The following is an 11,692-nucleotide window of genomic DNA, read 5'->3' on the forward strand; positions in this document are numbered from 1 at the left end:
ATCCTAGTACTCTGGGAGGCTGAGACAGGAGGATCACAAATTTGAGTCCAGCCTGGGCAACTGAGCAACTCAGTGAAAACTTGTTTCACAATTGAAGAAGCAAAGAGGGCTAGGGATGCAGTTCAGTGTGAAGGCCCTGGTTCAATCCCCAGTGGGAGAGGGGGGATGGGATAATTCTGTTATCTACAATTTAAGGCAGAAAAACTTTATCACTATATACTTATTTGGCACTGTTTTGTTTTGTTTTGATTGTTTTCTGGTACTGGGGATCAAACTGAGGGCCTATGCTTGCAAGGCAGGTGCAGTGCCACTGAGCTAAATCCCCAGCCCTTATTTGGCATGTTCATAAGACTGTAAGGGCAAAACTGCCTTGATAACATTATTTGGACACATAATGATTAAATTTTTACATATAACATAGATAGGAAATAAAATTTAGCAATTCAAATAATCTTGTAATATCAGAAAAGGGAAAAATATTCAGCTGATAAAATTTTTTATTAAACAAGTATATTTAATGAAAAATGTTAATAAAGATTAATATTAACGTCTCAATAACATTAGTATTTACATGCATCCACCAAAGTCATAAACTTAAACTTTCCAAAGCTCTGAAGGTGACTTAAAATTTTAGCTCCTAATCTGGAGACAACCTCTTACATGTCATACAGGTCACTGTAACTTAGGAAAACTTCGGTGGAACCTTATATGCACATTGCTAAATTAAAGAAGCCAGTGTGAAAGGCTACCTACTATATGATAGGACAGTGTGAAAAAGGAAACACCACGGAGACAGTAAGAAAACAAGTGGTTGCTAGAGCTGGGGCAACAGAGGGATGAGCAGATGGAACAGGATTTTGAGGGCAGAGAAACCACTGCACAGTACTGTAACAGTGGACACACCATTCCAAACACAGCCAGTGTCCAAGAGTAATGGAAATGATGAGCATTAAGTGATAAAGCTGCATCGAGTTAGGCTCAGTGATGGTAAGGAAAGACATTTCCTGGTATGGGATGTGGACGCTGAGGAAAACTGTGGGGTGGGGAGTGGACTAGAGAGAATATGGCAGCTCTATGCTTCCTGCTCAATTCTGCTGTGAACCTAAAACTGCTCTAAAGAACAGTCCATTCAAAAGAGAGGCAAAAAACAAAATCGAAAACTTCAGTGGTTACCATCATAGCTTCCTAATTAGCCACACTTAAAAACATTCTTATATTTTTATTCAAAATCAGAGGCATTATAGAGTTAATATGCTATTGTTTATAAAGTCAAGGGTAACAGGCTATCAAAATATGCAAACAGCCTTTGTTGACTAAGAATTTATACTTTGGAGAAATTAACGAGGGACCCACACTAGAAGACTTCTAACATACATCATAAACTTGGTCCCTGAAAACAGAAAAGCCTCATCTGTCTAAGCACACTGCTAAATGAGAAGTTCCCCAGGGGAACCCAATGCCGGGTGAAAAACCACATGAGGAAGAGCCTGGACCACCTACCAATCTAGAAAAAGAATAACACCAATCTGTTACACCAGGGCTTCTCTTACGAGTTATTTCTGAATTCATTGCAACACTCCCTTTAAACACCAAACTGGCACTGCTGAGGTCAAGTTATTTGTCATGCATCTCTGTGGGGTTGTTATGCTAATCTGCACTTTTCTAACAAGTTCTCCTGACACACAAAGCAGACTATTAAGTAGACATAATTGTCTTAAGTTCTGCATGCTTGACAAATTATACACAGAAAGCTACATGAAATTAAAATGTTCTCATTTTTCTGATACTTCCATAATAAGTCCTTCTAGAAAAAAGTGATGGTTTAATTTTCTAGAACTTACTTACAACCTTAAACTCATTAAGTTACCAAATTTCAAAATCAGTTTTAGACTTTAAAAGGATTTCACTAAATGTAACTACTTAAAATATTTAGCAAATAAAGTGCATACATTCAGAAATGAAAAATTAAATAGATTGATAGGCACCATTCAAAACAACATTGTAACTGTTATTAAAACAAAACCTTACTTGTCTGGGTTTTTCACTCTGAATGTTGCATTAAGCGCTTTTAACCTGGAGTCTGCCTGGAAAAAATAATTTGTTCACTTAATACAATTATATTTCAGGGTATAAAAATCAAACAGTTTTTACTTTCCCTTTAGAATTAAGATGCTCAAGTACAGTTTTTTTCACATCAACTGTTGCAAACACATTAGACATACCTTAAAAAGCAGCTTAGTGTTTTTTTGGGAGGGGTACCATGGATGGAAATCAGGTCCTTGTGCTTGCAAGCAGGCAGTGGCACCACTGAGCTAAATCCCCCACCCTAGGAAGTTTTTGTTGTTATTATTTTTGACAGCTTAGTATTTTTGACAGCACTACACAAGCATATTATAAATTGGCATTCAGTAAGTCCAAAGTAAAACAACTGCAAACACTGACACCAGTGAACACTTCGCTCTGAATTTTTGTTATTCAGAACAAGTCATATGGAAAAGTTGGTCACCTTTTCTCCAAGCCAAAAGAAGCAATGAGCTGCATATATAAACAAAATTACTGCTTTTGATCCTACGCATTACTGAGGGTAGTTCTCAGAATCCAAACTAAATAAATGTACCTTGTTTATTCTCATTATCATAATCAATGTTTTAGAAAAAGATACGGAAATACCTGTATTAAAATATCATATTAAATAAAACAAGGTACATGACATCAAGTTACTTTCTAGCTAGCAGAAAATGTTATAAGACAACACATCATTTAAACATTTTACTTCTAGATAACTGCTTTCAAAGGAGAAACAGAACTGGGCCTAGTGGTGGAGGCATATAAACCTACCACTCACAAGGCTGAGGCAGGAGACTGCTGCAAGTTTAAGGCCAGCCTGAAAGAACTACATAACGAATCTTATCTTCAAAAAAAAGGGGAAAAGGAGAAACAGAGGGATAGACAGTAAACAATAATTGTATTGCACCAGGTGCATACTTAACATATTTATCCTACGAACCTAAGTACCCTCAAAACAAAAGACAACCAAAGGACTTTTCTGTCCAAGGTACAGAACTATAGCATTCCTCAAAAGAGGTGACTCAATCAGGCATCAATTTCAAAATGTAATTTGGATTCAAATATCTCTAACAGCCTGAAAATTTTGTGTGCCTCCAACCCATAATTACAAATGTTCTAGATGAGCACACAAAGCAAAGCAAAAATATTATCAGGGTTTCCCAGATTACTTGAGGTGGAAAGTAGCAAGGAATGCAGCAAAAAGGCTACTCTCCAGACTCAGCCTCCTAGGGCTCCAGACCCAGAGGGACTCAAAGAGCTGCATGAAGAACATGGAAAGCTGCTCACATTCTCTCTAATTTCATGGGATGCTCTTACTCTAAAGTTGGTATTTCATTAATTCTTGACCTTTCTTACATCTCAAGGGTATATGAGCTAATACATATGAAAGTTTTTCAAATAAAAAGGCCCATGAATTTAAGGCCTATACAGTGTTAAACATCACTGAATACCAAGAAATCTCACAAATGTTCAAGTGTGGTTCTTTAAATATGGATGAGATTACATAAAAGGAATAAGCAAATTTCCACTTGTATCTCTTTTCAAATCTCAGGCTTTTTAATACTACTAACTAATTTCTTACTTTTCATATCACCAGTTTACCAGTTTACAAACCATTTTAATGCTAAAGGTAACCATCTGAACCTCTCAGGAGATCCTTCCCATACCCAACTCAATCTTCTCATTATTTCACAAGATTCCATAAAAAGGAACGCTGCCTAAACTGTCACCAGCCAGAAACTCCCTTCCAAGCCGAATGGCTGAGAAACTACCTGGGCTGTTCCCAACCTGACAGGTTACCAACCACCTGATCATATTCTCCATTAAGCACCTAAAGATGCCCCTAGCCCATACTATTTCATGCCACCCTATTTAATCCCCTAAAGCAGGATTACCTGAAATCACCCTACTGGTTTCCTGGTTGTCTGCTACAGCGTTAATTAAGGGAGCCGCACAAGGCCGCTGTGACAATAGCCTTACCTGCTTTGTCTCCCTCAGACACTGCCTACAAACCACTACGCAATCCTCGCCTCCTCCCTGGCCCTCGGTAGGTTAGCTTTCTTATTTTTTGGGTCTGAGCTCAAAAGTGAACTCTCCTGGGGAATGAGGAAGCACCTCAGCTTGCTAGGGCAGTCCTGGCCTGTGCTTCTGTCCCAGTGCTATTAACAGTGCCCTCTTTTACTCTGGAAATGGGTCCCATTTGGACGCTCCCCAAAATCAGCCCTGCTGTCAAGTTAGCAATGATACTCTATCTCCTTTATGTTACTTACCACTATTTTTTCACTAATCAGTATTTTAAAGTATTTTATTTCAATGTTAACCATTAACTTGTAAGTTTCATAGAACATGGACTTGAACATTTCCAGCTTATTCACTCCTGCATTACAGCGCACTTCACACTGTGGCATCCAGCATTCGGAAGCTCCTGGGCAATCCAGAGGCTAACAGCGATGCTGAGGCCCAGACCCTGGCTCTGGCTGTCCCTGCTCCAAGCAAAAGACAGGGCTCCAGAGCCTTCTGAACAGCCTCCATTTGTTTGAGGTCTGGGCACATGCAATCAGGCTTACTTTTCTGAGATCACTGAGTTAAAACAATGTCACTGGCTGGGCATGGTGGTGGATGCCTATAATCTCAGCAGTCCGGAGGCTGAGGCAGGAAGATTGCTATGAATTTGAGACCAGCCTGGGCTACACAGTGAGTTCACGTCAGTCTCAACATAGTGAGACCCTGTCTCAAAAAAAACAAAACAAAACAAAACCACTGTATTCTGTACTAAAACAAGGAGTTTATGTGTCCATTGCTATAGGGATATTTGCCTCCTTTCACTTAATTAAGAAGCGCGCGCGCGCGCGTGTGTGTGTGTGCGCGTGTGTGTGAGTGTATGAGTGCCAATAATCAGCAATGATATAAAGATGGTTGCTCAAGCTCAGGTTTAATAGAACACTAACTGTAAAAAACCTAAATTTTATAATTATCTTGCTGAGTATAATGAGAACTCTAAAAGGTTTTAAGAAAACATTAATCTAGGAGGTTGAGGCATAGCTCAGTGGCAGAGCGCTTACCCAACATATGTTAATCCCTAAGCACCTAGGTTTGCTCCCAGCACCACAAAAAATAAACAAACAAAAAACAAATAAATCCAGCAGGCCAAAAAACTACAGAATGAATTAAAAGTGCCTGAAAAAGGGTTGGGGATTTTAACTCAGTGGCACTGTGTCTGCCTTGCAAGCATAAGGTCCCAAGTTCAATCCCTTGTACCAAAAATAAAAACAAAACAAAACAAAAAAAAGTGCCTGGAAAAAAGCAAAATTGAAGTAAGCTGACATTTCAATTTGTGGATGAGAACCAAAGAGCCAAGGTTAGTTATTCTTATATAAATGTTTGGTGTGATTCAGAATGATCTCATCTGCACAGAAATATAGCTTTCAACACTTCTGCTACTAAACATCTTTGCATAATGAATAAGCAAGGACAGACAGCAGCATGGGAGGTAACGAAGAAGGGCTTTAAGTTAAACAGAACATGGCTTAGATTTAGATTCCGTAACTGGGAATTATGCAACCCTGGGTAAGTCATTTTCTACAGTTCCTGAACTAGAAAAATGGGAACACCGACCACTCACAGAAGGAGATAAAGACAATATTCAGTAAAGTAAAGTTCAGTATCATACAGTACTGGACCTAGCACACAGTAAGCATATATGATGGTGATTATATGCAGTTAAGAAACTTACTGCTTTGGGCTCTGAACAGTGTTGTTTGTTTGTTTGTTTTTACCATTTTGGACAAGCTTTCTAAAATTACTGGCTGGGGGTACAGCTTGCACATGCAAGGCCCTGGGTTCAAAACAGATCTCTCGATTACCTTACAGCAATAGCTGTTGAGTTTTATGAAAAAAGGAATTAGCACATCTGGGATGAAGCCTAGGATTCAGTATTCTGAACAAACAATCTGACAACTGAGATGCAGCAGTCCACAGACCAACCAATAATGAATGCAGAGCACACACCAGGCATGATTTCTTTTTTCCTGAGGCCTCCAGGTAACCTTATAAACAACTAATCCTGAACCTGTGGATCACACGGTGAAGAATGGGGGCTAAATGAGGGTGTGGGGATTCAGCCTCACGCCCAAAGCACCCGCCACTGGGGTTCTGACTATCTCTGACTGCTGCCTCCTGCTCGCCTGCCCTTGTCACTACAGTCACATGTACCTGCCTCCGGTGCTACTCACTTTTAGGTTTTTTTAATTGCTAAAATATAATCTAGATAACTAACAGCCAAGTTTATCTGAATAATTTATGGAATTATGCAACCTAAGAGGACCAAAATATTTCTCAAAGTATAAAGCCACATTACCTCATTTGAATATGTCAGAAGTAAATTTTGCTTAACTCTCAGCTTTCAACCATGATCAGATGAGTTGGAATTACGAAATACATGACCTGGGGGCCAGTGACATATATGGGGACGTCTACATTTACCTAAGATGGTCCAGAAGGTCCCATTTCCCTGAGGGGAGAAGGAACTTAAAGCAAGAAAGACCTGCAACAAACTAAAGAAGATACATGGGTATCCATATATTCTATATCTGTTCTACTTCATTATTAATACTATATATTAAGTATTGTATAAGTATATTAAGTATTAATACTATATATGAAGTATTACCTTTCAAGTACTTCATCAAAATGAAACCCAAATAGGAAATATTGTATCTGTACACTTAAATAGCACCTGCATGTAAAATTCAAAGCACTTTGTAAGCAGTATGCCATATTCTTTAATAATGGAAAAACTCAGACAGTAAAAGTCACTGAAGTTATTGCCAAAAACAGGGGTGCAAGGACAAAGCCCAGGTAATCAACTAATGACCATATCAATGATTAATTTTTAAAATTTTTGTATAAGACAGTTTACCAGAATTATTTTAGTCTTATTTTGCTCTTATTAGCTTCTAACGTATCTTGAGCTATTTCTCAGAAAACCCTATCAAAATATGAATCAGTTTCAAGTTAATTCCAAATCTATTCCTAAACTAAAACTCTCTCTCTGATGAATTATAATCACAATCAAGAAAATTCTTACCTTTTCCATATACATTTACCAACAAAATACTTTTATTATCAGTGCATTAAGCTCTAGGAGGTTTTCTTAAAATCACGTACACATTCTGTTCTTCATGCCTACATGTGTTATGCTGAACTTTTGGTAACGTATTATCCTTTGAATGCTTTATCACTTCATGACATACACAGGTTGGAATGCTTAGGAGCAAAAGTGCTTCCGTTTCTAGTGGTTTTCTTTTTTTTAATTTTGGAATATTTTCATAGGCTCTGCCTATGAACATCCCTCACCTGAAAATCAAAATCCAAACTACACCAAAACGCAAATTTTTCGAGCAACAATGCTCAAAAAGTTTTGAGTTTTGAAGCATTTAGGATTTCAGAGTATTTTAAATTTCAAACTGTGAATGCTCGACCTGTATTACATGAATTTATATTTTATTTTTCAGCCAATTTAGTTTATGCCAGAGATGAAAATTTCAAAAAGTCTGCAATGACCCATATTAAATTTCTTTTGGGAAAGATCTGGAGAGCACAGTGGACCAGGCAGCCACCTCACCGCCACCGTGCTGCTCAGTTTCCAGACAGCAAGCTCACTCCCACACTAACTGTGATGACAGAAGTTTAGAGGTTGTACAAGAGCTACATAAACCTCTATTGCTAACTGATACTATTTCAAAACGAGCCCGGGCCACCATGTCCTGAGAGACGGAAGGAGTGGATGAAAGACTCATCTAGTAATGTGGGCAAACCGGGGCCTGAGCCTTTGGTGTCTTTCATTTCTGCCAGAGCAAGCAGCTGTGGGCATGAGCAGGTGGGGAGCAAGTGACATGGTCAGGACAGAGGGTGGAAAAGGACAGATGTTGAAGTATGCACTCATGGTGGGAAAACTCTACAGCCTGCTTTTAAATTAATGCTTCAAAATGCTCTTTCTTAATAGAATTAAATGAATAAATTTGCTTACTGTAGCCCAGCTATAATCACACAAATCAAAAGTGAATTGCAGTTTCTTTGAAAACCTTACCATATTATATGCGAAGTTGATTTCCAACATTCACGCATTCAAAAAATAAAAATACCAAGTAACCAAATGTGCGCATGGCACTGTGCATGCCGAATTACTTCACACAAATATTCTTACCTTCAGCTGAAATCCAGTTTCATTCACAGTCTCCTTCCAGTTACCTTCCTAAAAATTAAATTTAAATATCATTACTGTAAAGTAAAGCAGCACACCAGAAATATTTCAAATTACTTAACTGAATACCTATGACTGAGATATGAATTCAAGGGAGATTTTCACTTAAAAATTTAAATGTACAATCTAGATTCCAAATGATTAACAAAATGTGAACCTGTAATTTTAGAAATTTGGGCTTCAAAAAAACTGAAGACTAAGCCTGACATAATTTAAGTGCTACTAAAAGTATGGTCTTTATTATCTTTAAGTATAAACACATTAGTCAAAAGCCAGGTGCAGAGGCGCACACCTATAATCCAAGCACTCTAGGGGGCTGAGGCCTCAGAATCCCAAATTCAAACCCAGCCTGGGCAATTTAGTGAGACTCTGTCTCAAAATGAGAAACAAAGACTGGATTGGGTATGTAGATTAGACTGAAGGCTCTGGATTCAATCCCCAGGAAACACACACACACACACACACACACACACACACACCCACCCAGAAGGCTAGTGTAAAACAATAATTTTAAATTCAAATCCAAATAAAACCAAACACAATAAATTTCATACAAAAAGCAGCTCCAAAAAGATCCTTAAGAATAAGCACTCTATAGTTAAAGAGAAAAGAATCCAAGTCAACTGAATATTTTAAATACTAAAAGAAAAATACCTGTGTTAAAAACAAATAGAAGATTTTGTCTCTACAAAGGATGGGATGTGAAGCAACTCTCAAGAGAAAGTTTTCTAAACCAATCCGTCGTCTCTCCACAAAATCAGGATCCATGTTGTCAGCAGAGAGTTTATGCCAAACAAATTCTGCCTAGATAACAAAACAAGCATTATGAGTGGTCTCGATGCCGAATACTTCTGACCTACCACCACTTTGCTTCTTACCCGTTTCTCTGGCAGTGGTGGCACAACGATGTGTGGATAGCAAACCAAAAGGTAGTTTCTCAACAACTCAAACTCACTGTATCGCCTCCACAGCGAGTCTGTGAGGACGCTCTGACCATCAGCATGTTCAACCGATCTGTAAAGGAACCAAAGAACATTTGTAGCATCTTTAAAAATGGACATATCTAGGGGCCAGGGATTTAGCTCAGTGGTTCTGCCGCCTGCCTCATAAGCACAAGGACCTAAGTTCGATCCCCGGTACGGAAAAAATGAACAAAAAAAAAAAAAAAAAAAAAAAAAAATGGACATATCTATTTACTGAATGTGTATAAGCTAGACACTGGGTAAAGTCCTCTCCAGTATTTTCCTACTTGATCCTTACAACCCTGTAAAGCAGGAGCTTGCTTTTCCCGTTTTAAGGATGAGGAGGCTGACAATACTTACTAGATCTATACACAGAGCGCTCAGAACCAACTGATTCCAAACACTTACTCATAACCAGTTTCCTTTGATTAAAATAAAACTACTTGGACTCAAGAGAAATTGTTGCATGACAAACAACAACATGGTATGATTTTATAAGATGGTAAAATCTGGTGCAGCTAGGGTTTTATGCAATAAAAAGGTGGGCTTTGGGCTTGGTTTCGTTTTTGTTGTTTGAGAGAGGGTCTCACTACACTGCCAAGGCTTGGCTTGAACTTCTAGGCTCAAGGGATCTGCCCACCTCCCTCTGTGGCAGGTGTGCACACCTCACCTGGATCAGTAAAATCTACTTTCCACTTCACGTCTGCCACAATGGAAGAATAACTCCCAGACCGGGACACCATACTTCAGGTCATAAAGAAACCAAATGAATCCAAGACCCATCTCAGAAGGTACGGAACACAGGTCATAAAAATCTCTAAGCCAGGTGCGGTGGTGCACACCTGTAATTTCAGCACTCTGGGAGTCTGAGGCAGGAGGATGCAGAGTTCAAGCCTGCCCAGGAAACTTAGCAACTTAGTGAGATGCTGTGTTTCAGAGTAAAAAAAAAAAAAAAAATTGATTGGGGATATAGTTCAGCACCACAAAACAGACACATGCCCAAAATCTTTAATCACAAGGTATGATAGTAATTTTTTTTTATTTTTTTTGAGACATTCTTGCTATGTAGTTCAGGCGGGCCTTGAACTACGTAGCCCAGTCTGGACTCAAACTCACAGCAATCCTCCTGCCCCAACCTCCCAAATGCTGGGATTATAGGTGTGCACCACCATACCCGGCTTAAATTTTTTAAAAATTTTATTACAGTAAAAAACATATTGCCACTATTATCCCTTAAATACTCCCCCTTGCTTCACTTATTCCATTGTTCTCACCACTTTCCGAAGCAGTTCAGGAAGTCCTCGTTTCAAGTTTTTTGTTTTGTTTTGTTTTTTGGTGAGGATTTTCAGTTGTGCTTCTGAGGCTGTCTCAATGTCCCAAATGAATTCAAAACATTTATCTTTTGTTGTAATTTCACTTTGGGGAACAGCCATAAGTCACATGGTATCAGACCCTCTGAATATGGCTGGATGGGAACACACTGTAATGTTTTTGCAATCCTGCTTGTCCACTAGATGGCTCTGGGCGGCAGCACTCACTGCACTTTTGATCACGCTGTATTAATAACATTCATGAAAGGAGGCTTCTAGAACTGCTTCAGAAACTGGCAAGAATGATGGCACAAGTGTGTCTGAATGGAGGGGGAGTACTCGGAGGAGGATCAGTGGTAATGTGTCTTTTACTGTGATAAATTTAAAACTTTTTACCATTCACAAACTATTTTGACCACGCTGTATATCAAGAGCTGCCAGGCAATAACAGGTCTCATCTATCTAAAAGTTCGATTTATAGCTGTGACAAAGGGTTAAAATCATACAAAGGAGATTTGAAAGTACTTTTAATTACTTATGATTTCTGCTGTATAAACCCCACTAGAAAGCACTAATCATTTAAATTTTATCAGAACCTTATTTTTCTAATTATTTGCTTGATGAGAACTTAGCTGCCCTCCAAGAAATGTACACACAACTAAAGTGTGCACTTGTACATTAGTGCATAAATACAAAGAAGCTAAAGCAGTCTTGGAATAAAGCCAAATGTAAGGAAATGTTTATATTACGCCATGTAAGCACAATAGTGGCTTCATTTACCTTTTTTTTTTTTTGAGATTGGCTCTCTATGTTGAAGACTCAAGTAAACTTCTTGCCTCAGCCTCCCAAGTACCTAGGATTATAGCATTCACCACCACGCCCGGCTTTCAGACTTCTTTTAAGAGTTAACTTCCTAGGAAAAGGCACCCACGGAAAACCTCTCACAGGCCGAGCGTGGTGGCCTGTAATCCCAGCACTTGGGAGGCTGAGGCAGGAGGATCGCTGCGAGTTCAAGACCAGCCTGGACTACATAGTGAGTTCCAGGTCAGTCTCAACTACATAGTGAGATCCTGTCTCAAAAAACCAAAAAA

At 38.8% G+C, this 11,692-nt stretch overlaps 1 protein-coding gene across 2 annotated transcripts in view; it reads right to left on the minus strand.

The window, feature by feature from the left end:
- Snx4 (sorting nexin 4) overlaps positions 1-11,692 on the minus strand; it is a 63,878-nt gene that overhangs the window by 32,300 nt on the left and 19,886 nt on the right. For both annotated transcript variants that reach the window (XM_010618335.1, XM_033768034.1), the window contains exons 3-6: positions 9,208-9,343; positions 8,984-9,133; positions 8,273-8,320; positions 2,029-2,084 (exon numbers count right to left, since the gene is read on the minus strand). In XM_010618335.1, the coding sequence (XP_010616637.1) occupies positions 2,029-2,084; positions 8,273-8,320; positions 8,984-9,133; positions 9,208-9,343 (390 nt within the window). The remainder of the gene's footprint in view (positions 1-2,028; positions 2,085-8,272; positions 8,321-8,983; positions 9,134-9,207; positions 9,344-11,692) is intronic.

Source organism: Fukomys damarensis, unplaced genomic scaffold (genome assembly GCF_012274545.1).
Source record: "Fukomys damarensis isolate Sample0158 unplaced genomic scaffold, DMR_v1.0_HiC HiC_scaffold_24, whole genome shotgun sequence".
Taxonomy (NCBI): Eukaryota; Metazoa; Chordata; class Mammalia; order Rodentia; family Bathyergidae; genus Fukomys; species Fukomys damarensis.